The 27434-nt window shown below is 39.6% G+C and overlaps 1 protein-coding gene across 8 annotated transcripts in view; it reads right to left on the bottom strand.

The window, feature by feature from the left end:
- Window positions 1-27434, bottom strand: part of ADAM23 (ADAM metallopeptidase domain 23) — a 235470-nt gene that overhangs the window by 136440 nt on the left and 71596 nt on the right. For all 8 annotated transcript variants that reach the window (XR_008522965.1, XM_063713001.1, XM_054549690.2 and 5 more), the window contains one exon: window positions 7268-7344. Coding sequence is in view for 7 of the 8 variants with exons in the window: in XM_063713001.1 (XP_063569071.1) it covers window positions 7268-7344 (77 nt within the window). In the remaining variant the exon portion in view is untranslated. The remainder of the gene's footprint in view (window positions 1-7267; window positions 7345-27434) is intronic.

Raw genomic sequence — 27434 nt, 5'->3', positions numbered from 1 at the left:
GAGAATCCCAGCTGCCCAGAGGAGTAAACAGCTTGAGAACTCACCCTTTCCTAGCTCCTTCCTCCTTGTCTCAGGGTCTGCTACCAGGGGACCCAAAACCAAGGCAGCCTCCTGTAGGAGTCCCATGGAATCCCACCTTCCCCAGAAAACCTTCCCTCATCACCAAGATCTCTCAAGTCACTTTCTATCATGTTTTAACACTATTCATATACACTGTAATCTCATTTCTCTACCACAGGCTCTTGAAGACGAGAAATTCTTTCACATTCTCTACCACAGGCTCTTGAAGACGAGAAATTCTTTCACACGGCTCTGAATTCCCCCGTGTTGCTCAGCACAGTGTCTTACACAAACGAGAAGCTCAATAAATGTTTGTTGACTGAATGAAGAATGAATTAACCACGTCAGTCAGCAAGAAGGTTGGGCTCTGTATTTAAGCTAACTGAAACTATATCAGTGTGGCTGTCTGCTTCTTTCCAAAGCGCAGCGTGAACTGCTTTTAACGAGCAAATTACTGCATGCATGTATTTCTTTAAATCAGCATTTTCTAGATATTCATCTTAAATCAAACACCTCTGATTCCCAGAAAATCAGAATAAAGATTTTTTTCCTAAATCCAAAACTACCTTACTCTCCAAGTTTTGGGTCTACTCCTCAGTTTTGGGAGTCAGCCACCCAATGTGGATGTCTTACATCGATTTCACCCAGAGTTCTCCCTGGACATCATTCAAGATGAATGTACAAAGACGCGTCACATCCCCACACTCTCTTGCTGGAGTAGTGTTCTGTTAAGAAGGAACATAATGCTGCCTTTTTAACCAAGAAGGCATTACCCTTAATGCATCCTAAGAATTCTTTCCTCTCTGTATCAGGCTGGGGCTAAAAGAAGCACAGGGATTTCACTTCACAATAAACAGGACAGCATGCTGAGGACCTGGTGTTCACCTCGGACCAGTCAGATGGCCTGGAAACTTAAATACCCACATATATGCAATAGCCTGCAAGTCGCGTCATGTTCTTTAATGGATGTCCAGTAAGCAGCTCTGGGAAAACTGGACAAGTACCAAGTGTCTCGCGAGCATGCTTTCAACTCAATGGAAGTATGTTATCTGAATTCCCAGTGCTCACTACCTTGAGCACTTATCAACCCAGGGCCTGCCAAATTGTCTCCATTTTTTTTCTTCAGCCTACTTTGGAGAGACAAAAGTTTACATAGTGGACCCCTCCCTTCTCACTGAAGTCAGAAAAAGACTGACTGAAGCCAAAGGGAAGACAAGCAGCATTTCTTATGACCTGAGCTGCTCTCACCAGATCATAAGTTCCATGAGATCAATGCCTTTTCTCCTCAATGCAGAATCCCCCAACATCTCAGTGCAGTGACTGCCTCACGGAGGTAATAATAATTCATTGTCAACAAACATCTGTAAGCACCACACGTTATCTCATCTAATCCTTGCAACAACCTACAGCTTCGGAAGGAAACTAAAGCTTAAGAAGCTTAGAATATATCCAAATAATGGTATATTACTCAACTACAACATGGATGAACCTCAAAACATTATGCTAAGTAAAAGAGGTCAGTCACAAAAGGCTGCACATTGTATGAAATGTCTAGAATACACGAATGCATGGAGACAGAATGTAGATTAGTGGTCACCAGGGGCCTAAGGGAGAAGGGAATGGGGAGTGACTGCTAATGGGTACAGGGTTTCTTGGGGGTGATGAAAATGTTCTAGAATTAGATTGTGGTGATAACTGCAAAATCTTGTGAATATAATTTTAAAACACTGAATGGTAAACTTTAGAAAAGTGAGTTTTATGATAGGTGATGGTGGTCGTGGTGGAGGTGGTAGAAGAGGAGGAGGAGGAGGAGGAAAAGGAGAAAGAGGAGGAAGAGGAAAAATGAAGAAAAGGAAGAAGTTAAGAAGCTTGCCCAAGATCAAAGAGTTACCCATGCTTTCAACCATTATGCCGCCCTAATCATGGTTATTCTCAGTAAACATTTGCTGAAAACACCAGCAAATATAATTATGGGTAATATAGGCTTTGGCATAATTCTAATCACACACAGAGAAGAGACAATCAATCCTCAGACCTTCTGAGACTTCCAAGGACTGATAAACATTAACAATTGTTGCTCTAACATCAATCATACTTCAATAAAGTGGATAGTAAAAATCAAAATTAAAAATACCTAAAATGCTTGTTTGACATTAAAAAAAAAAAAAAAAGGAAAGACAAGAAACGTTACCCTAGTGATCTTTTCAAAATCTTCTGTAACCTGGAATAACAGCTATTTTAGAGGAAACACTAAACAAAATTTTAAAAGAGGAGAACCCCGAGAGGAGTGTAATTAAAGGACCTCTAAGGCCATACATAACTAGGACCTTTGGGGCTAAATAAAATAGAAATCTGACCGTGTCTCTTCCATGCTTACTGCCATCCAATGGCCTCTGACCCACACTCCTCACCATGGACTACAGTCCTTCATCGCCTGGCTGCACAGCTGCTTCCTCTCTGATTTCGTCTCCTCGTTCTCCCACTATCCCCTGCCCTGCACTGCATAATGGCCTCTGCCCTTCTTGAACATCCCACATCCTCCTTAGCTCTGGCTGTCTTGCTGTCCCAGCTGTGCAGAACCCCCAGCCTTCCAGCAACGTGTTGTGGCTCCTCTTTGACAACTAGGGCTCAGCTCAGATTCCCTCCTCAGATAGGCCTTCTTGCTTCTTCTGACCATCTAAATCATGCTGGACACCCTACTTCCAGTCCCTCTCCATCCCATATATCTTTATATGGTGGTCCACTGTTTGCCTCCTCCTCTGGAATGAAGCTTTAAAAGGGAAGGTACAAGTCTTGTCTATCTTATTCTCAGCAACATCAGCACCTATAACAGCCAGAGGCACATAGCAGATGCTCACTCAACATTTGCTGAACAAATGAATAAAACACACAGCACTACCATGAGATGCCTCCACAAGCCAGATGTAAACCAGGCTCTCCTCTCAGGAACTCCTGTCAGGTTAGTCCTCACAAGCTGGGCTTCTGGGCCTGGTGAGGTCACTAACCCTGAAGATTCTATGGTCACCACCTGGATTAACTTATGGTAACACCTTTATGTGCTCATTCCTCCACACTCTGAGCCCACATACTTACCAGACACCTTTCCCTCCTTTGATAACTTAACACCTCTGCCTGTAATGTGGCAATGATCATCCTATAGTGGAAGTGAGGTCCCTCTTTCCTCAGAAGCTCTTTTGGGTCCTCTATTACTGACTTAAACATTCTCTTGACTCTCTACCTTTATTCTAACACATATCAAACTTTTTGGTTAATCCCAGACAGAAGTCATCTAAACTAGAGCCCATCCCCACAACGCATCTCATGTTCTAACACAGTTCCCTCATTTCCAGTTCATCATGCCAGCCTTGCACACTCAGGTTGCACTCAGAAAGCTCAGGACAGCATGGGGGATGTATTACATTAGTCCATTCTCATGCTGCTCATAAAGACATACCTGAGACTGGGTAATTTATAAAGAAAAAAAGCTTTAATGGACTCATAGTTCCATATGGCTGGGGATGCCTTATAATTATGGCAGAAGGTGAAGGAGGAGCAAAGGCATGTCTTACATGGCGGCAGGCAAGAGAGCATGTGCAGGGTAACTGACCTTTATAAAACCATCAGATCTCGTGAGACTTATTCATTATCACAAGAACAGCAGGGGAAAAATTCACCCCCATGATTCAGTTACCTCCCACCGGGGCCCTCCCATGACACATGGGGATTATGAAAGCTACAATTCAAAATAAGATTTGGGTAGGGACACAGCCAAACCATATCAGGGGAGATAGCACATGAGTGCAGCTCTCATGGTCTCTTTCTCACTGCAGTTAGTTTTCCCTTCAGAGACCTCCATTTCATAGCCTCCCCAGTTCATAGCCTCCTCTTGACCTCATCTCCCTTCTAACCCAGACTGGATCCTGATACTTAACTACGCAAGTTATTCATGAGTATTCAAAGAGCTTTGCCTACACTGTTCTTCTGTGCTACCACAGAGACTGAGCCCTGGGTCCACACTACAGTCTGCCTCCTTCATTCACACTCTGCAGTGACAAAGCACTCCAATTTTTAAAAATAATAAAAATAAAATACAAAAAACATCACCAGAAAGAAATACACAAAGACTAACACACAGCACATGATTTCTAATGAAGGTTGCTCAAAAATTCTTGCATTTGACCTTGATGGGCTTCCTCATTCTTCCCAGCAATTTTGTTATTTTCCTCAAGCCCCAACCCAACCTCCCTCTCCATCCCAACCCCTACAGTAGATAACTTCAGAAATGTGTTTCTTCAACTCCATCCCCTCACCTGCAAGTCAATCTCCACCTGCACACACCCTACAGCTTCACACCAGTGCAGGACAACCTGTCTTTACTGGTTCAAAACTAAGTTCTGCCCTTGGGCTTTGATCTCATTCCCTTCAGTCTCTACCCAGCTCTTGCCCAATAGATTATCTCCTCTCTCCTTTCTGCATCTTCAACCTCCCACTCTTATCAGCTCCGTCTCTCAGTCTACCAAACTTGCTCTGTTAACTTGCTCTGTCAACTTGCTCTGTCATCATTAAAAAGCCCTGCCTTGATCCCAATGTCTTCTGCTCTCTTTTCTTCTCATCCAAACCTCTTCAATGGATATTTGCTGCCTCCACATCAACTCCTCTCATTCACTCCCAGCCTACTGTAACCTGGTTTCTGTCCCCTCTCATTTCCCCCACCCATAGTTTCATTGAAACTGCTGCTTTCCAACCACTGGTGACTGCTCAAATGGCAAATCCAAAGGGCAAATTTTGCCTCTTACCTCATTAGATTATTCTACAGCATGTGCCAGTAGATGACTCTACTGCAGATGACACTGTAAATCACACCTTCCTATTTTGAAACTCTGTTTAATCATTCTCCTGATTGTCCTATTTCTCCAATCACTCCTTCTCAATTTCCTTCATGGGTTCCTCCTTTTCTCCCTTCCTCTTACCTGTCTTCTCAGCTTCTCTCTCCTTACTCTACCTACCCTCCCTGGGTAACCTCATTCACAGCCATGTTGGTCATTAACATTTATATAAAAATACCTACCAAGTCTGCTATCTCTAGCTCCCATCTCTACCCTGAGGTTATATCCAGCTACCTCCTAGACATGGCCACATGTATGTCCCAAAGCCCCTCAAATTTATCATGTCTCTTCTGATGCCACATTCCCTTCCCTTCACCATTTAATCTGTTTGTTCCCTGGTACTGCCCATTTTAGCTAGACATCACCCTCAAACCAACCAACCAATCGAGGTACCTCTGTCGGCTTTAACTATCCTCTCTGCCTTGTTATCCACATGGAGCAATCCTAATAATTTTTGTCAACTGCAGATTTATTGAAAGTATTCCCTCCCCATGCCTCTTAGCACTTCCTGAGAACAGGACCTCTGTTTATTCCCCTGACTTGATTTTTCAGTCTAGGGGATAATGGCCCAGCACTGACACGTGAAATACCAGAACTTCCATGAGCTGAGCTGTCCCTAGGCTTACCTCTCCCAACTCATCTTCCTCGTCTCAACCTTGTCATTTACGAGGAAGGTCAACAAAAGGCTCACGCTCCCCTAACATGCCATACTGCAACGTGGCCTTGCCTCTTCAGAAATACTATCTCACATGCCTAGAACACACTTCAAGATTTAGCTCAAGCATCACCCTTCCCAAGACGCCTTTTCACACTCCTCCAGCCTGAGAGCTGCCGCTCCTTGGTGCTACCATAACATTCCATTTTAACCTCCAGCATATTTCATATTCTTCTAAAATTACGTACTTGTCTATCAACCTTCCCCCAAGCAGACTCTAAATTCCTCAAGTCAGGGACTGCTCATAATAGGTGCTCAACCTGATTCCTTTGCATGCTAAATGTTACAGATAACTTCTGGCACATTTCCAGACCTCTAAGTACCCTGGCCATCCCATATGACCCTTTCTCTGCCATGTACTAACTGACTAGGAGGCTCTGCTATGGCTGAGATATTTCATTGCTCAAAACACACAGCAGTGTTGGTTGCGATCATCTCATTACAGTTTGAAATGATGGTCTCCACCACAGTAAGAGTTAAAGGAATTGAGGACTTACACTAAAATTAGCTCTATCTTGCCATTCAACATAGTGTAAGATTTGGTAAGACAAGTCCCTTAGGCAGGCAAACTGCTGACACAGCATGGTGAAACGGAACTCAACCAAAGAGGAAAACCTGCAATACCTTTACATAGGCAATTCTGAGTTCTGCTGATTCATTCTGACTTAAAGCTGCAATAACACTTGGTAAAGAACACCCAAGCTGACTTTGCATTTTTTTCTGCAGAGCTCACAGAATTTGGCATACAAAAAATTTAATAGTTGTTCTTTATGATCCTTTGCAATTTCTCAAATATTGGTTGTGGTCACTTACATTATAGTGTTTGATAGCATTAACAGGTATTTTTCTTGCAAAGATGCAATCCTGATCAAAATACTGACAAAAGCTTAAAATACTGACTATAATTTCTGTAACTCAAGAAAACCATATAGAAAATCTCTTTCACCAAAGAAAGGCTCAGTGCTAGATCTATTTGAGGCTGAAGAGCCTTAGTTAAGTCAACAGCTCTTGTTCACACTTTGTACAAAGACATCTGTACAACTGATTCCAACTTAGGAAACAGCATTTAAATATCAACAAACACATGCTCAGAGACAATCGGGTAAATTTTCATCAGGACCAAAATTTCTAAGAAACCATATTAGAGCAAATTATAAAGCAAAGAATCTTCTTAAAATAGGTATTTGCAAGTCATCACTTACTCTGTTCTTCCCACAGAAGTCATGCGAATTGCATTATAAAGAGTAAATGGAAGAAATTTCTAGACTGTAGTCAAATTATACTTGAATCAGTAAATTTATCATGCTTCTTATATATAGTGATGATTATAGTTAACATTTAATTAACTGGATTACTTCAAATATTTATTCCATTTAAAATTATAATATGTAAGTGCTGTGTTTGAGATGCTTAACATGTTAAATATCTTCTATTTCGGAAAAAAAAAAATATAATTCACCGTTCAGAATTTTATACTTTACGTGCTCTATAGTAATCTGCTAGAAAATAGTTGTTAAACAACAGACATTATTTTGACTAAAGCAATATTATAAAAACAAAGCTTTATTGCACCTGCTTCTTAAGAGGATTATGTCTAAATACTCACTTGTTCAGTATGAGGTCAAGAATGAATTTGGAGCCGAAGGCTTCAATCTGGAAGCTTGCCTGGGCCAGATGGACAGCCTATGGATTCAAAAAGACAGAAGAACCTTAACTTACTTTCCTGTCTTTAAGACAGATTATTATCAAGAATGATATTTAAGAGGAATAACTTTTATGTATCAGTTCATTTCCTTATGTATCTTCATATAGCAATTCATTTCTTTAGGAGACTAGGTACAATACCATGGTTTTGCTAGGAAAATCTAAATATTTGGGTGGCAAAGAGCTAATAAGACAACCCATCCTTGAAAACGAACCCACTAAGATAAAAACCAGCAGCATATTCTGCTGGACTTACAAAGTGACCATGATGAATTATGCAAAAGTCTGACTAATTAAAGCTTGATTTCAGCCCGTTTTGTGCATAAAGCTAACCAATTCTTCCTGCACACCTAAGTGAGAAATCATGTCAGTGCTCTGCTCTTCAGCAGGAATTAGAACTTTCTCTGGAACGTTCTCTAAATGATGTATCAGCAGAATATGACAGTAAAATGGGAGAGTACAACCTTCTAACTTCAGAAAGCACTTAGAATCTGGCCTTTTGTGAATACTGAGAGCTTATGTCCCCCTTTAAAAGTCATATGTTTACAAATATTGTCATTATTTTGTCTTAATTCAAAATACAAAGATAATTCCATCTAAACATGAATCCTATTTACTAGGTGTTAAAGATTATTATAGCTCACAGAGGCATCTTGAATATTGCAAATTAACAAATCAATGAAGTTTTGTCAAAGTATTAGCTAACATAAAACTCTCCTTTGTCACACTATCAGGAAAAAAAAAAAAAAAAAGAACAAGGCTAAATGAAACACCTACACTGCACTTCCTTGACTCACAAACGTCCTTCCTCCAAAATTGCATTCCTAAGGCACAGTGGGTGCTGCAAATCATCTGTGAAGTGCTCCATGCATGGTAACCGGACACCAGCATGAACACACCAGGCATCTCTCTCCCAGTACTTTCTATTCCCACCTTCCCCCCAATACTACCCCATGCTCCTCTTTGCCTTCCCTGTATTTTTGATGATTGAAACTCTCCCCATCCTTCAAAGGCGTCCCACCTGCAGTGCTTTTCACGAAGTCTTCCTTCACACATTCTTCACGCTCAGGGCTTTGGAAGCACTTTATTTGTTCCTCCGTCTCTCCCTTTCCCATCCCTCCCCTGGGTGGTAAGCTCCACAACACGTATCACAGGGGTCTTACAAACAGGTCTAGATTAATGACTCTTCCCCAGCATATCTGACCTTCCAAGTAATTCCCAAATATTCATTGTCAAGATCTTTTTGCCATACCAAACCCAGAAAACACTATAAATAAACCATGACTTATACTTTCAGTCAAGCACACTGCCAAATCAGATAGTCACTCAATAATAATCCATAAAATGTAAAAAGGAAATTAACAAATATTAAATTTTAAATACAGAACAATGAGAAACGAGGCTCCTAAATCCTTAATGCCATAGGATGCCACGTCAAATTCCGAACAACCTTCTAGAACAGGGTCACCATACTTGTGGGCTTCCTGTATCCATACAACTATGAGTGAGAGACAGAGAGAGAAACTTCTGTCAAGTGTGGTCTCTGTTATCCACAAGAGAACCTCTATTCAATACAAATATCCACTAGTCTTTAAATTCATTCTGTACCTTGAAGCATTAATTTTTGCATAAAGATATTTATATTGATGAATAATTTGTACAAGGAGAGATTTTTCGGCTCTAGATCCAAAAAGCTTTAAGTATGTAAAATTTACTTTCTAAGAATAAGATAAATCCTTAAGTATAGTTTCTCTTAAGAATATTATACTGTAGAGATGAGTTCATTAGTGGCACCCTGGTCTAAAAGAGCTGATAAATATACCTCCTTGAACATCTTTATAAACGCTAAGAAAAACTTGACAGAGACTCAGTAAAAGGCTTATTTTATAGCAAATAAGCGATGCGACAAGTACAAACACTGACAACACTCTGTTGCAAAATAAGGTAATCTGGTGGTAAATGTAGTACCTTCATTTTATAGAATTGTAGGAGTTATACAATTTGATAATTGCTAAAATAGGTTTATACCAAGTCAATGTGACTAGCTTCAGCTTAACAGAATTTAATCAAAGAGCTAGTAAATCATAGGTTTTCCTTTTGCTTTTGCATTCAATCATTCTACACAAACATATTAAGTCCTGCTTTGCATATAAAGATAGCTGGGACACAGCTTCCGCCCTCAAAGAAGTGATGGTCTCCAGAGAGGCAGGTAGAACTGTCAGCCTCAGCTTGTCTAATGGGCCACAGGGACCGTGGCTGAACCCCATCCAGGCACAGAGAGGTGCAGAAAGGATCCACTGACAAGGTGCTATTTGAACAACAACTCAAAAGATGAATAAGAATCCACGTGTCAGAGAAAGAAAAGACACTCAAGGCATGGAGGAAAACATTTATAAAAATCGAGTCAAAATGAATGTGAGAAAAATAAGCTTTTTAAATTTTTTAAAAAATGAATATGGCCTGTAGGAAAATGGTTTTCAGATGAAATGTCAAACAATGAATCTGAAAAGGTGGGATGGAGATTGGCAGGCTTCACGTGACATGATCAGTGACATTTATGATAGCAAACAAGAACATGTGGCCAAGACAATGAGCCTTCCCCTAAATGGCCATTCCCTCAAACTCACTCAGCACCATTTCTGGCACACGCCATCATCATCATCATCATCATCATCATTATGATTCAAACATCTTAACAGATTACTCTCCAGAACTGAAGCAATTTATCATGCCAGCAACAAGATATCTGTTTATCCATAGGAAAAAAAAAGAATCTGATTTTATTACCTTTATCAGTAAGAATGTTTTAATATTTTAATTCTAAGAGGAAGCACATTTTCTATAAAATGATTTAAGATTTCCTCACCATATTCATCTTCTTTGTGAATATATCAAATGGAATTAGTTTCATCTAATACATTTATATCCATTTTAAGTCATTTAAATATATTGATGTATGTTATTTTTCTTACATTCTGTTTCTCTTTCCATTGCTATACATTCTGCAAGTGCTTACAGTACAGATTCTTCTCTATACCAAAATAAATACCTGACAAGTGCTACTTTTCCCTATCATTTTATTTCTGCCCTGTCTTAGACACAATTAAAATACTGTTTAACTTCTGGATGCTATGCATTCCATTTCAATTTGTCACTTTTTCTTTAACAAAATATTATACAGTTTTTATATATGCCCATTTTAAATATGTTTTCAAATCATGTAAAGTGAGTCCTCATTATTTATAAATGTTGTTATATTATTTATATATATATATATATATTTTTTTTTTTTTTTTTTTTTACAGAATATTGGCTTGCTTCTTCCAAATGGTAGAAAAGTTAGAAGAATGGCTGGGATGAGTACAAAGTCTTATAATATACAGCCATATCATTTTTGGTTGATTTAACAGATTTTAGAGATAATGAACTGACCAGCATCACTGAAATCCACTAAAAATACAAAGACTACCTACAGTATTGTTCTTCTTTTACAAAGGAACTATACAGTCAGGTTTAGAAATGTGTTCAGTAATACAACACCAGATCCTAGGAATGCTTCAGAGAAGAGTTCATGAACCACATATTAGGTCATAATCAGTTATTTTCTCTTTCGGGATATCTGTTAAACAGCCTTGCTTTTATAAGGACACTCACTATAATAGCACTGTGGAAGAATGCAGGGTTTTATAGCCAAAGAACATCATTTCACAACAAGAATGAGCCTGTCCCTGGGCTCAGAATTACCACCCTGAAGGACTGAGAACAGCTGCTGCCTAACCACTTTAGTATTTTTCTTTTAACTCAGAATCTGGCACAGGGAAATTACAGGAGCTCTAAAAACAAAAACAATTAAACTCAATTATATACACAAACCTCCTTCACTGGAGAACAGTTTACACATATTAGCAATGTGCTTTTGTTTTTATTTTTTCTTTCTAGTGGATGGCATCTAATGGTATATTAAATAACTTTAAGAAAGCTGTTGGGTTCTTCAGCTAAGACTTGTTTCGCACCTTATCATCAAGCAATGTTATGACATTAAGCAATCATACATGCTCAACTCTGTGTAGGGTACATTAAATAGGCTCAAGAGACACCATTATGTTTTCTTGGGACTTATATTCTAGAATAGCTAATATAGACATAAAAACAAGAAGAAAAGTAACTCTATATCTAATCATAAAAATAAAAGGCAGCCATTTGCAGGATATACATGTTTTCATGCAACTATGTTTCACACATAATAGGTGTTCAAACAGTATTCTTCACTACTTGGCAAGAATTTGTGAGTTCTGTAGAGCATACCCGTAACTGGAACTGAAAATGGGAAATAACATTTTCCCAGAATTCAAAAAATATTATAAGGCTGAATTTCTACTAAATTGTAAAATTTAGTAGAAATTGAGCAACTTGGGTAACTGGGTGCCGACACTATGGATCATCACATCTTCTAAGACATATATTTCACCTTAGTATGCTCTAAACCAGTGGTCCCCAACCTTTTTGGCACCAGAGTCCACTTTCACGGAAGATAATTTTTCCACGGATGGGGTGGAGTGGGGGATGGTTTCAGGATGAAACTGCTCCACTTCAGATCATCAGGCATTAGATTCTCATAAGGAGTATGCAACCTAGATCCATTGCAGGTGCAGTTCACAGTAGGGATCGTGCTCCTATGAGAATCTAATGCCACTGCTGATCTGACAGGAGGTGGAATTCAGGCAGCAATGCTCACTCACCCGCCACTCACCTCCTGCTGTGTGGCCCAGTTCCTAACTGGCCCCAGCCTGATATCACTGTGACCTGGAAGTTGGGGACCCCTGCTCTAAACTATAGGTGGTGTGACAAACATAACAGAATTTGGAAGTGGTTTCCTGATCTTAAGATATACTCAGTTTATTTAGGGAGATATTCATTTAGGTAATGAAGGAAACATGCCCAAACTGGAATATCAATAGACAAGAAAATGTTTTACAAACAGAGGTAAGAAGCCCTTTAGGGTATCAAGCAGGCCTAAGCAAACACCAGTGGAATGATTCACATTCAACTTCGTAAAGAAGAGAGCTACAGGTCTGGGCTTCAGGAAAGAGGGCATTAGAGAGAGCAAAAGGCAGTAAGCAGATGCCTGTGTTCTCTGTTTATTCTAACATAGAAAAAACAATGTTTATTCTATGTCTGTTAAAACTCTGCATATAGCATCTACATTGTATACATGTGACAGGTGTGTGAGTGTGTGTGTGTAACCATAACCTTTTCAGGAAGTGTTTTATTTCCTTTATCTTGTTGAATATGGTTCTTTTCCTTACCTTTACAGTTTTTCAATAGACCCTTCAAGAGTTTCTACTCTATTATCTTCAAATATGGTGGAGAAAGGTCATAGAATATAAAACATCACCTTTTTTGATATTCAGGACATTTTATAATGTTTCAGAGAAGGCAGATTTGAAAATTCACCAACTAACAAGATGGGAGGAGGAAAATTTGCTAATTTGATGCTAGAGGGACCCTGCCTTTGTCATCATGGGTTGAGCTGCTGAGGACAAGAGTCCACTCCAACAGGAAGACTTTCATCAGCATGGCTGTTTGGTATGTTTTTCTTTTCATATGAAAACAGTAGGCACAGAATCCAGCATCCCAGATAATTAAATATCAATGAGAATAAAATGTCAACTTTAAATTGAAATAAGTTTGAGGAAAAGAAGTCACTTCTTTTCAATCACAGAGGTTTTTCTAAAGAGGACTAGTTTGGACCTATCCTGTAGCTGGAAAAACATAAAAGTCCAGCTTGTGGATCTTTTTCTGTATAATGCAAAAATCCAAATATGTAAATATATCTTAAAAGTTTTGAAGGCCAAAAGAAAATATCAGCAGACCATTTTAAATTGTAATTTTGTTCTAATCTCTCATTCTAAATTGATACATTGGACATTCTAAATTGATACATTGCACAGGTTTGTGTTATGATAAAAATAATAATGCCTCATATTTCTTACATTTTAATCATCTCAAAGTACTGTCATGTCTATCTAGAACACAGCACCCCATGCAATTGGTAGAGCAGACATTTTTATTACCCTTTTACAGAAGACAAACTTTTTTAAAGGGCACAGAGAGACTAACTGATGTCATTATCCAAGGTCATACATCAAAGGAAGAAATATGAGGTGTTAGTTTTAGTTAAATGACAAAAAAGTGCCATACTTATGCCAGAAGTCCTTACATCTGCAAGCCTCAATGTTTTCTGGTCAGTAAAATACAAATAATAATAGCTTAACAACATGATGTGTGCGAGGATTAAATAATACAATAACGCAACTGACGGCCAGTCGCAGTGGCTCATGCCTGTAATCCTAACACTTTGAGAGGCTAAGGCAAGAGGATCGCTTGAAGCCAGGAGTTCAAGACCAGGCTGGGCAACATGGTGAAACCCTGTCTCTATGAAAAATACAAAAATTAGCCAGGCATGGTGGTGCATGCCTCTAGTCCCAGCTACTCAGGAGGCTGGGGCAGGAGAATCACCTGAGCCCAGGTGTTTGAGGCTGCAGTTAGCCAAGATCATGCCACTGCACTTCAGTCTGGGTGACAGAACGAGACCCAGTCTCAAAGAAAATAGCAATAATAATAATGTGACCAATGTAGCTCAGCCACAGTGAAAATGCTCAGTCATTTAGGAAGGAGACAGTAAAGTAGGAAAAAGAGAAAAAATAATATAGTCATTTTGGAAGGGTATCAATCAACCCCACTCTAAAATTCCCTCCCAGGATAGTTAGCCACCATCTAGCAAATTCCAATGTGCATTTATACTCAGCAAAATTTGCAAATTTTGTATTTTTATTGCTAATTACCATTATGTATTATGCTTTGACCTTGTTCAAGTTGTCATGTCTTCAAAATAATATGAATCATTTTCCTGAGAAGTGAAACAGCTGCAAATGCTACATGAAGGCAGTTCTGCAAATTAGGGTAATTTGCTGAACATTCTTGCCACGATGCATTTAAACAGGTAGTTTGAAGGAGAAAAATATTATCATGTTTTCTTCTACCATGTTCCAATTGATAGTATTATGGGCTAACCATCAACAATTTGTATTAAATACCTACCTTATGTAAGATACTAGAGCAGATTAGTATAGGAGAGTTAGTTTTGTTTTTCTGGGGGTTTTTTTGTTTTGTTTTGTTTTTGAGACAGGGTCTCGCTCTGTTGCCCAAGTTGGCGTGCAGTGGTGCAATCACAACTCAGTGCAGCCTTGACTTCCTAGCTGAAGCACTCCTCCCACCTCAGCCTCCCAAATAGCTGGGACCACAGGCACATGCCACTGCTCTCAGCTAATATTTTTATTTATTTTTTCGTAGAGATGGGGTCACACCATGCTGTCCAGGCTGGTCACAAATTCCTAGGCTCAACAATTCACCCCCTTGATCTCCTAAAAAGTACTGGGATTATAGGTGTGAGCTACCATGCTTGGCCGAGAATTAAAAAGATTCTATCTATCAAAAAGATTATAACCTATCAAAAAGATTATAATATGGTTAAGGAAATAAAATGAGAAACTGCAAAGAGTGAAAAATATAATATGTCAATTAAATAAGAATCGTTATTGTTATTATTATTATTATTTTAGGGATGGGTCTCACTGTGTTGCCCCAGCTGGTCTCGAACTCCTGGCCTCAAGCAATCCTCCCATCTTAGCCACCCAAAATGCTGAGATTACAGGTATAAGCCACTCTACCTTGCATAAATATTATTTGTAAAGATACCACATACAATATAAGCATGATTAATTACCGAATTTGGAGTAAGGGCAACAAGTGCATTTGAATTTGTGGAGTGAGTCTGCTGGGTGCTGGAGAGAGCTGAGAATGGCTTATGAGTAAGACTTTCTCCGCATTTAAAGAAAGAATTCAGACAGCTCTTCTAGGATTTATTTAATAGAATGAAATTATAAAGTGTTAATAAGTATTTGCTAACAAATAAATGCTTAAGAAACATGCTTTTAAAGTAAAACACAGGATGCCTTCCATTCTGGAGTGTTATACTGCAATGTGGATTGTGCTGTGAGTTAAACATGACAGTTTATCATAAAATAAAGCATTTCACAAGAATGACAAGTAGGGGGAAAACATACATGCCCGACAAATGCCCGAAAACATACATGCCCGAAAATGTTAATCAATCTATCTTTTGGCCTTAAATTAGGAAGCTTAAGTCATACCCTTTGAAGGCTATTACAGAAACAAGACCAAAGCATCAACAAAGCACACTCTTCTCACAACCCACGATGAACATCTCCCACTTAAAGGAAGCAGATCACTGTGTGACCTTTTTCTCTGTGCCAACCTAGCCGAAAAAGATGGAACTTCTACTCTAAAAGACATCTAGCCAATATTCGATTATGCGATCTGATGGTACAGAAAAAAGGAAAGCTTGGATTTATGGATTTGTGAATTTTAACTTCTGACCAAATCTTATATACAAGAGCTCTTTTCTAAATAAATCAATTTTAAAGAGATTCCAAATGCATCTTCCTCTCTTTTCTTATGTACCTCAGTTTGAGGTACTCTTTTTTTTTTTTTTTTTTTTTTCCTGAGATGGAGTCTTGCTTTGTCATCCAGGCTGGAGCACAGTGACATGATCTCAGCACCGCAACCTCCGCCTCCTGGGTTCAAGAGATTCTCGTGCCTCAGCCTCCCAAGTAGCTGGGACTACAGGTGTGCACCAATACACCCAGCTAATTTTTGTTTTTTTTTAGTAAAGACAGGGTTTCACCATATTGGCCAGGCTAGTCTTGAACCCCTGACCTCAAGTGATCCACCCGCCTCAGCCTCCCAAGATACTGGGATTACAGGCATGAGCCACTTCGCCCAGCCGAAGTACTCTTAAATATACAAAAGATGGATGCTGAAGAGAAAGAGGAAGTAGGCACTGATAATCCAAATACATATTTCAGTGAATCACATTAGCCACACTAAATATTTCTTTTTAAAATTCTTCATGGCCAGCCAAAGAAGAGAAGCTACATTAATCTTATGGTGGGTGTGGGGGAGGTCAAACTAAGATTTTCCCTAGTGATTATTTAGCAACCCTGGAGGACTCTGTAATAATACACTTTCACTGACAAAGCATCCTTTGACATGTATATGAAACATCTTCTATACGTTTACCATTAGTGATTAATGTTTGCTGGATATTAAACTGGCAATGCCAACTAAGGAGAAAGACTGAATTACAAGCCTTTGGAGCACTTGCTATTTAAAATGGGTAAAGCAGCACAAGTATCACTACAGCAGTATTATTTCACTTTCATATATTTTTTGAAAGATGAGTAAAAATACAACTATGACAACAGTTACCATGGAAGCGGTTTCTTTCGGCTGCCTTCCTGAATAGTAACATTTAATGTGGTGCATTAATCTAGTAGCTGAGGTGTGATTCACCTTGTTCGTTTTCCTCGTCAATTCCTACATCACCAAACTGCACAACTCCAAGGAACACTTCTCTCTCTGCTAACACTTGTGTCATAAAGCAAGAACATATTTTGTCTTTCTAGCCAGAATTACTGAACACCCACTAAATAATTTAAATAAAAGAATGGAAATAAAATATAAGTTTTGGAAAGCAAGACACCAAGCACCATGCTTAGTGTCTGTGACTCATTACATGGCAGTTTTTTAAATTTGCTTATATAATGTGAATACTATTCTAAAAGAAAAAAAAAGCCTCATGTGAGGCAACCCTCCTTAAGGAGTCCTACTTCCCTAGTCTGCCTACTCTGGTCCTTGGAATTTTGACTATAACAGTCCAGTGGACTCACGTCAATGCAAATATCAATCCAAGGCAATAGAAGGTTCTTTAACTTGAGTCTTTATGATGACTACATAAGGATTCATTAAGAATGAGAAATCCTGAAATACAAAATGAAAATTATGGTACAGTAATTATACAGTTCATTTCAGCATTGTTATATCTAGCAAACCATAAATGATATAGAGTAGATTCAAATATTAACCTCCAATTCTCCCTCACTAATAAATTACTGAAAACATGTAATCAAAGAAGGCTGAGCAGACCTGTCCAGGCCAGAGCTCTCTTCTCTTGAAATACCTCGATTCACTGACCCTTGTTGGTAGGTTTCATACTGTTTCTACCCAGTGATTTGTGTTGGGATCTCTATACCAGAGCTGATATTTCCATTTGCAGAATTTTTCAGGCTCTGCTTATGAGACTGCTCAAAGTTCATGTTAAATATACAGCTGTTTGACAATGATATTCCTAAGTGGTCTTTGCTTTCCTTGACTACCCTCAGCAAGTTGCACATTACTGGGGCAGAGATACCTTTTATCTACAGAGAACTACAGCTACAGATTAGGAAAAGTTCGGTGTTCTCTGGTCCTCAGCCATGTCTGGCTCTGTCCTTTGCACTGAATTCTGACCTTATCTCTGACTATGGATGGGTTGTATTCTACCCCTTTGGATGAAAAGAGTAACTTTCAAATTGGGAGTCATGCCAAAAATGGATTTCTCCATTTTACAAAATGCAGGTGCCAGTAGACTTCCTAAGAAACATGAATAAGGCCCGTTCCTCGATATAGAGGCCCACAATTGTCCTGTTTCACAATTTTACTCAAAACGAATATGTGTACTACACATACTTTACCCAAAGCTAGATGTAGAAAAGCTAATATTGATATGTGACCTCATGTTCTCTAATATCGAACTTCCACAGAGCTTGGAAACGATCAACCACTCAACCTGTATTTGCACAATTTTTAAAACTAACATTTAGAATATTGACCACTATGCAGAATCTCCTATTTTCATATGCAAATGATAGGTCTCACCACATCCATGTAATGTTTTAGGCCTATTAAAACTCCATTTTTTTTTCTAAATGTGAACCTAGAAATTACATGGAGCCTTGAAGACATATAGAAATAAAAATAGAATATATCTATTGTGTATCTGAGGAATATATCTATTCCCTCAGATAATATATTACCTTTTTGGCTTCTACATCATACATGAAATCATTTACTCATTAAGAAAATAATCATGTGTGTCTACCACATTTCAAGCAGAAGCCCTGGCCTTCCAGGGTTTACATTTTAGGGTGTGTGTTTTGTGGGGGATGGCTAATACAACCAACAATATAAAGTAAGTTACATAGTGATGAGTGATATAGGTAAAAAGATTAAAGTAGACAAGAGTCAAAATAAGTTAGGGAGTTTGTAGAACAAAGAGGTGACAGTTTTAAATAGGATGGTCAAAGAAGGAGTCTTTGAAGAGGTGATATTTGAGCAAAAACTAGGTGAAGGTGCAAGTCATGTAAATACCTAAGGAAAGAGAATCCCAGGCAGAGGGAACAGCTAGTTGTAGAAACCCCGAGGCAGGGGCACACTTGGTCTATTCAAAGAATAGCAATAAAAAGGCCAGTGTGCCATCAGAGAAATGCCAATCAAAACCACAATGAGATATCATCTCACACCAGTTAGAATGGCAATCATTAAAAAGTCAGGAAACAACAGGTGCTGGAGAGGATGTGGAGAAATAGGAACACTTTTACACTGTTGGTGGGACTGTAAACTAGTTCAACCATTGTGGAAGTCGGTGTGGCGATTCCTCAGGGATCTAAAACTAGAAATACCATTTGACCCAGCCATCCCATTACTGGGTATATACCCAAAGGACTATAAATCATGCTGCTATAAAGACACAAGCACACGTATGTCTATTGCGGCACTATTCACAATAGCAAAGACTTGGAACCAACCCAAATGTCCAACAATGATAGACTGGATTAAGAAAATGTGGCACATATACACCATGGAATACTATGCAGCCATAAAAAATGATGAGTTCATGTCCTTTGTAGGGACATGGATGAAATTGGAAATCATCATTCTCAGTAAACTATCGCAAGAACAAAAAACCAAACACCGCATATTCTCACTCATAGGTGGGAATTGAACAATGAGAACACATGGACACAGGAAGGGGAACATCACACTCTGGGGACTGTTGTGGGGTGGGGGGAAGGAGGAGGGATAGCTTTAGGAGATACACCTAATGCTAAATGACGAGTTAATGGGTGCAGCACACCAGCATGGCACATGTATACATATGTAACTAACCTGCACATTGTGCACATGTACCCTAAAACTTAAAGTATAATAATAATAATTAAAAAAAGAACAAGCAATGAATGAATTTACAAAAAAAATAAATAAATAAATAAAAAATAAAAAGGCCAGTGTGTGTCAAGTGGAGGGAGACTAGAGGAGTTGTGCAGGCAATAGTCACAGAACCAATGAGGGGTCAATTGTGTAGCACCTTGTGGGCCACTGTAAGAACTTTGTCTTTTATTCTGAATGAAATAGTAATTTGAGTAATTTGCTGAGAATTTTGAGTGAGGAATGATATGATCAGGTTTCCATTTTTTTAAATTCACTGGAAGCTGTTGTGTGGACTATGCACTAAAGTGGTCAGGGGGCAAGGGAGAAGCAGAGTGGCCTTAAGAGACTTTTGCAATAATAATTCAGGTAGGAGGTGATAGGGGTTTGACTTGGGAAATAACAGTGGAGTTGATGAGACTTGGTCAGATTCTGGGAAGACAGTGAAGGCAAAGTCAATAGGACTCACTTACAGATTAGACATGGATTATAATGAAATAGAGGAGACAAGAAAACTCTAAAATGTCTGGCCTGAGTAACCAGAAGGAGCAAGCAATTTATTAAGATGGGGAAAAATTGCAAGAGAAGGAGGTGGTGGCAGGAATTTAGGACTCTGAATCCAAGTTTGTTATGCACATTACATACCCAAGTGGAGTTGTGAATAGGTAGTTAGATATAAAGAATAAATCCTTTAAACTATGATATGATTTGGACCTGTGCCCCACCCAAATCTCATGTTCAATTGTAATCCCCAATGTTGGAGGTGGGGTCTAGTAGGTGGTGATCATGAGGATTTGATCATGAGGATGGTTTCTCATGGTTTTAACACCATCCCCCTTGGAGCTGTCATTACAGTAGTGAGTTGTCATGAGATTTGGTTGTTTAAAAGTGTGTGGCACCTCGTCCCCTCTCTCTTCCTCCTGTTCTGGCCATGTGAATGCCTGCTCCCACTTTGCCTTCCACCATGGGTAAAAGCTCCCCGAGGCTTCCCCAGAAGCAGATGCTGTCATGGTTCCTGTACAGCCTACAGAACCATGAGCCAATTAAACCTCTTTTCTTTATCAATTAACCAGTCTCAGGTATTTTTTTTATTGTAATGTGAGAATGGACTAATACAGAAAATTGGTACCAAGAGTGAGGTACTGCTATAAAGATACCTGAAAATATGGAAGCAGCCATGGAACTGGGTAACAGGCAGAGGCTGGAAGAGTTTGGAGGGCTCAGAAGAAGACAGAAGATGGGGGGAACATTTGGAACTTCCTAGAGACTAGTTGAATGATTATGACCAAAGTGCTCATAGTGACATGAACAGAGATGGCCAGGCTGATGAGGTCTCAGATGGAGAAGAGGAACTTATTGGGAACTATAGCAAAGGTCACTTTTATTATACCTTGGCTGGACTGTGCCCCTGCCTTAGGGATCCATGGAACTTTGAACTTGAGAGAGATGATTTAGGATATCTAGTAGAAGAAATTTCTAAGCAGTGGTGTTCAAGATGTGGCTGCTTCAAACAACCTATGCTCATATGCATGAGTCAAGAAATGAACTGAAACTAGAACTTATGTTTAAAAGAGAGGCAGAACATAAAAGTTTGGAAAATTTGCAGCCTGGCCATGTGGTGAAAAAAGAAAAGCCCATTTTCAGAAGAAGAATTCAAGGAGACTGAAGAAATTTGCATAAGTAAAACGGAGTCAAGTGCTGATAGCCAAGACAATGGGAAAAAAGCCTTCAAGGCATTTTAGAGACTCTCACAGCAGACCATTACAGGCCCAGAGGTCTAGGAGCGAAGAATTGATTCACTGGCCAAGCCCAGGGCCCTGCTGTCTGCCTCAGGACACTGCTCCCTGCTTCCCAGGCACTCTAGCTCTGGCCAGTCATGGTTAAAAGAGGCCCAGGTACAGCTCAGGCTGCTGCTTAAGAGGGTGGAAGCCATGAACCTTGGCAGCTTCCATGTGGCATTAAGCCTGCAGGTGTACAGAGTATAAGAGTTGAGGCTTGGGAACCTCTGCCTAGACTTCAAGAGGATATATGGAAAAGCCTGGATGTGCAAGCAGAAGCTTGCTTCAGGGGCGGAGCCCTCATGGAGAACCTCTACTAGGGAAGTGCACAGGGGAAATGTCGGGTTGAGCCCCCACACGGAATCCCCACTGGAGTACTGCCTAGTTGAGCTGTGAGAAGGGGTCACCATCCTGAAGACCTCAAAATGGTACATCCACCAGCAGCTTGCACCCTGTGCCTCTAAAAGCCACAGGCACTCAATGCCAGCCCTTAAAAGCAGCCTTGGGGGCTGAACTCTGCAAAGCCACAGGGGCAGGGCTGCCAAGGCCTTGGGAGCCACACCTCACAACAGTGTGCCCTGGATGTGAAACATGGAGTCAAAGAAGATTATTTTGTAACTTTAAGGTTTAATGACTGCTCAGGTGAGTTTCAGACTTGCATGGGGCCTACAAGCCCCTTTCTTTTGGCTGATTTCTCCCTTTTGGAATGGGAGTATTTACCAAATGCCTGTACCTCTATTGTAATTTGGAAGTAACTAACTTGGTTTTGATTTTATAGGTGCATAGGCAGAAGGGATAGCGTTATCTCAGAAAAGACTTTGGACTTCTGAGTTAATGCTGGAATGAGTTAAGATTCTGGGGGACTGTTCAGAAGGCATGATTGGATTTTGCAATGTGAAAAGGACACAAGATTTGGGAGGGGCCAGGGTGGAATTTTATGATTTGGATCTGTGTCCCCACCCAAATCTCATGTTCATTTATAATCCCAGTGTTGGAGGTGTGGACTGCTGGGAGGTGATTTGATCATGCAAGCGGTTTTCCATGGTTTAACAATATTCCTACTGGAGTTGTTGTTACAACAGTGAGTTCTCATGAGAGCTGGTTGTTTAAGAGTGTGTCACACTATTCCCCCATCTCGGTCCTACTCCTGCCATGTAAGACACCTGCTCCCACTTTGCCTTCCACCATGAGTAAAAGTTTCCTGAGGCCTCCCCAGAAGCAGATGCTGCCATGCCTCCTGTACAGCCTGCAGAGCCATCCCCCTTGGAGCTGTCATTGCGGTAGTGAGTTGTCATAAGATTTAGTTGTTTAAAAGTGTGGAGAGCCAAAAGCCAATTAAACCTCTTTTCTTTACACATTACCCAGTCTCAGGTATCTCTTCATAGCAATTTGAGAACAGACTAATGCACTAATTAAAGATATATCCTTTAATGTTTACTGAGTGAATAAATTTCGTAGTAATGGACAAGTGAGTAAACGACAGGCATATGAATGAGTAAATAAATAAGGGCATACTAGGGATAAAAAAAATTCTAGTAAATGAATAAAGAAGGGTATATAATTCTGTGGATAACTTACTGTCTGATAGCGCTAGAGTTTAAATGAGAAACCTAAGATAACAGAGAAAAAATTATAGAAGTCAATTGTAAAGCAACATACTAATAGGGTTTTAAAAACAACATTTTTAATTAGGACAGTGTCACTTTGAAAACCAAGAGATATTATGCACTATAAACTTTCCAAAAACAATTCAAGTCCAAGAGCGTCATTTTCGTATGCCTTATACATACATGTTAAAATTTCAAAAGAATGATCAGTAAATGAAGACACAGCTCTCTAACAAACCACACGGATCACATGCATGAATGTATACATATTAAACATTCCTAAGAAACAACATAATGTTTATCTTTGATTTTCTGAAAGTCCATTTCCATATTCTGGAAGTCATGATATCTCTACTGCTTCTAATATTTCAAACATGTCACTACTTTTAGGCATACGTCATCATATACATTGTCATATACAATATCTCATTTTAGGAATTTTTAAAGGCATAAACTTATTTATTTTTATTTACTAACTATATCTCCCATCTTAGAGACCTCATTTTAAGTCACAGAAATTAAGATATATCCCACATCCTACTAAATAATGTAGGTTTCTCAAAATCTCTTACCAATTTCATAATTAAAGTTTGTATTGTGAAATTCAGGAACAAAAAGATTCTGAAGCATTATATAAATCACTTCATTCCTGCATCTGTTCTCCGGGCTGCTACTTAAGTCACCAAATGAGAGCAAGAAGACTTTTCTTGAATTTTTAAAAAATTCACAATGCTTCAAAATATTGTAATAGTGCCAAAGAATAAAAAACAAACAGAGCAATTTTTACAATTTTATATTATTTCAATTACAGTTATTTCAGATGATGTTTTTAATTACCTGAAATAAGCAAATAACTATATCTGGGCAATATTCAGTTAGCCATAATTAGAGAAAACATAATGTTATTAATACTTGATTAAGAGCTCAAAATAAAAGCTACTTACGGTACATTAATTTTTTCCAAAAGTAGAGGACTATAATAAATTTAACACTTTTATCTTGGCAAAAAGAAAATTTTTAAATCCATTTAAATGAAGACTTCAAGCAAACTCTTTTTTTTCTGCTTCCTATTCCAGTGAATACTAAATTATCCAATTTCCCACAAAATAAAAATTATAGAATCTGCAAGAACGCAGGCCAGACGCAGTGGCTCACACCTATAATCTCAATTCTTTGGGAGGCTGAGGCCAGGAGATGAATTAAGGCAAGGAGTTTGAGGCCAGCCTGGGCAACACAGTAAGACCTTGTCTCTACAAAAAGTAGAAAAAAATAGCTAGGCATGGTGGTGCCAGGCTATAGTCCTAGCTACACAGGAGGCTGAGGATTGCTTAAGCCCAAAAGTTGGAGGCTACAGCAAGCAATGATCACACCACTGCACTCCAGCCTGGGTAAAAGAGCAAAAACCCATCTCTAAGAAAAACAAAGAAAGAAAATGTTGTAGTACTTAGGGCAGAAAAAAACTAAGCTGGCTGGTTCATTGAGCAACTAGATGCAATGCAGGAAACAGTGCTGAGTGACAGAAAGATAACAGTTGCCATATTCCTAACTGATAAGTTTACAAGTTCTATTGCAGGGTTTCTCTACCTCAGCACTATTGACATGTTAGGCTAGATACTTCTTTGATTTTAGGGGACTGTCCTGTGCCCTGTGGTACATTTGGCAGCATCACTAGCCTCCACCCACTAGATTCCAGTAGCCTCCCCCGCCCAGTTCTGACAACCAAAAATATCTCCAGACACTGCCAAATGTCCTATGGGGGAGCGTTGGCAGCGGGGAGCAAACTGGTTGAGAACCCCTGCTCTCTATGTACAGAAGATGTATGTATACATTCCTCTAGATGTGTTGCCTCAACATATCAAAATTCAACTTTTGTTTCTTTTCATTGTTATTATTATTTTTTTTTCTTGAGACAGTCTCACTCTGTCACCCAGGCTGGAGTGCAGTAGCGCATTCTCGGCTTACGGCAACCTCAGCCTCCTGGGTTCAAGTGATTATCCTGCCTCGGCCTCCCGAGTAGATGGGACTACAGGCACGTGCCACCATGCCCGGCTAATTTTTGTATTTTTAATAGGGACGGGGTTTCGCCATGTTGGCCAGGCTGGTCTCAAACTCCTGACCTCAGGTGATCCACCCGTCTCGCCCTCCCAAAGTGCTGGGATTACAGACGTCAGCCACCATGCCCAGTCAAAATTCAACTTTATTTTCAAAGCTTATTTTCAGCTGCCACCAAGGCCCTTGAAACAAAACAGCAAGAAGTAACTGATGCAAACAAAAATGGGAAGTTTTGTTCTTTCAACAGTTAAATATAATCCAACTGAAAAGAACTAGATTTTTTAAAATATATAGCCATAGAAGCCTTCCCTCCAAATTAAACTACAGGTTTAAATCTGTCAAATGAGCTCATATGTATCCTTCAAAAAATAATAACGGAAGAAATATTGCAACTATCTACAGAGTCCAGAAATTTGATCTTCGAAAAAGCTGCTTAATATTGCTTTCTTTCTCCCAAAGTGGCAGCTTCATATTGTCTCTTGAAATGTCATTTGATGACTCAAAAGAAACAACTATAATTTAGACAGCAAGCAATGAGAGGGAATAGGTCTCTATGTAGCCTCTGACAGAAATTACTAAGCTGTTTTTCCACAATTCACATAATACAGTCCCTCCATGGGTGAAACCCCCAGGTCTCTACCTACCATTTACCTGGTGAAGTCTCCCACATTTCCATCTCATCCTGACCTTCCCCTGATCCCGGCGACGAGGTCATTAACATATGCACACAGATGACCAACAGTCCTCCTGAGCTGAACAGGCTCAGTTTCCTGTCATCCTCCTAAACCTTCCTTCTCGGCCCCACATTGGGACATAGCAGCACTATTCCCCAGGATAAAGCATAGTAGTCATATTTGACTGCTGGATTATTTCCTGCTGCTACCCTAACAAATTTCCCTGGATGTCAGGGCTTAAAACAACACAAATTATCATCTTACACTTCTGGAGGTCAAAAGTCCAAAATCAAAGTCAGAGTTTAAAGTTAAGGTGTTGGCAGGGCTGGCTCCATCTGGAGGTTCTAGGGAAGAGCCTGTTTCCTAATCTTTTCCACTTTCTAAAGGCTGTCTGTATTCCTTGGCTTGTGGGCCTTTCCTCGCATCACTCAAACCTCTGTTTCCAACATTACATCTCCTTCTCTCTGACTGTATCAGGGCCCTTGTGATTACACTGGGCCCACCCAGATAATCCAGGATATGCTCCCATCTCAATAGCCTCAATTTAGTCATATCTACAAAGTGTCTTCTGCCATGTAAGAGAACATATTCATGGGTGTTGGAGATGAGGATGTGGACATCTTTAGGGGAATCTGTCTACTATAACTCCTCTCCTCTTCTAGCCTACAATAATCCAAAATGTATCCCAAATCTACTTGCATCCCTGCGATTCCTCTGCTCATCACCCAGTGCAGTCCACACCATCACTGCCTGGACAAATGTAAACCCCTCCCAACTGGTCTCCCTGCAGCCACTCTTGCCCCATCCTGTCCATCTTCCAGAGAGCTGCCATAATGATCTTATTAAAATATAAATCAGGTAATGTTACTTCCTTGTTTAAAACCCATCAGTGGCTTCCTGATGAAACCACAACAAAATCTGTATAGACTCTTCATCCTCTGGCCCCTTCTTAACTTTAAAAAAAAATAACAGAGCAGGAAATATGCAATTTTTCCCTCACAAAATGTCTCTCCATCCCTCACCGTCAACCTTCTGAGGCTTTGTATGCCAAGCAGGAGCTCCCGGCAAATCCTTAAATGGGGGTACTTGGGTTCCAGCTGTTCTTGCTGAGTCTCCAAGTTTACTTTTCTCCCCAGGGGCAGAAGACAACAACTGAACACAGAATTCTAACCCTAAGTCCCGCTGCTCCAAGTCCTTTTCAAATGTAAAATGACCACAGCAAATTCATAATAAGTAAGGAATAAAAATCGAAGTGGTCGGGCGAAAAGGGGAAGAACACCATAGTGTGATACAGTCTTTGCCTTTCAGAGCAGGCAGACAAAAGATAGTACTTAGGTTGAAGGATCTAAAAATAGGGTAGAGATAAATTATTTAACATTGTGAGAACTAAAAACAGAAATGTAACAGCCTTTGGGGCGTGCTGGGAGAGAAATTTTCACTTTTCATATTATATTTTTATGAACTCTGAATTCTTAGACCGTGTAAGTAAATATACCAGAGTAACCACTAATTTTATATGACATATTTACACTAATTTTACAGGTGTAAGTGTGCATGTGTATGCAAATTGGTCATCAGTTTTTCACCTCCAGTAACATTCCTTTGTTCTAGGCTCCCAGCACTCCTGTTTAGAATTCCCAGACCAGAGACTGTCTTTGTTTCTGGACTTCCTGGTTATAAATCAGGACTTTCTGGACTTCCTAGTGATAAATCAAGGAGGCAGTGTGATCCCCCCAGCAGCCTCTCTGCTGACCACTGTTCCTCAGCCCCTCTCCTCTGCTTCTATTTTG

The sequence above is a fragment of the Pongo abelii genome, chromosome 11 (assembly GCF_028885655.2).
Source record: "Pongo abelii isolate AG06213 chromosome 11, NHGRI_mPonAbe1-v2.0_pri, whole genome shotgun sequence".
NCBI lineage: Eukaryota > Metazoa > Chordata > Mammalia > Primates > Hominidae > Pongo > Pongo abelii.
This window is presented reverse-complemented; position numbering and strand designations above follow the sequence as displayed.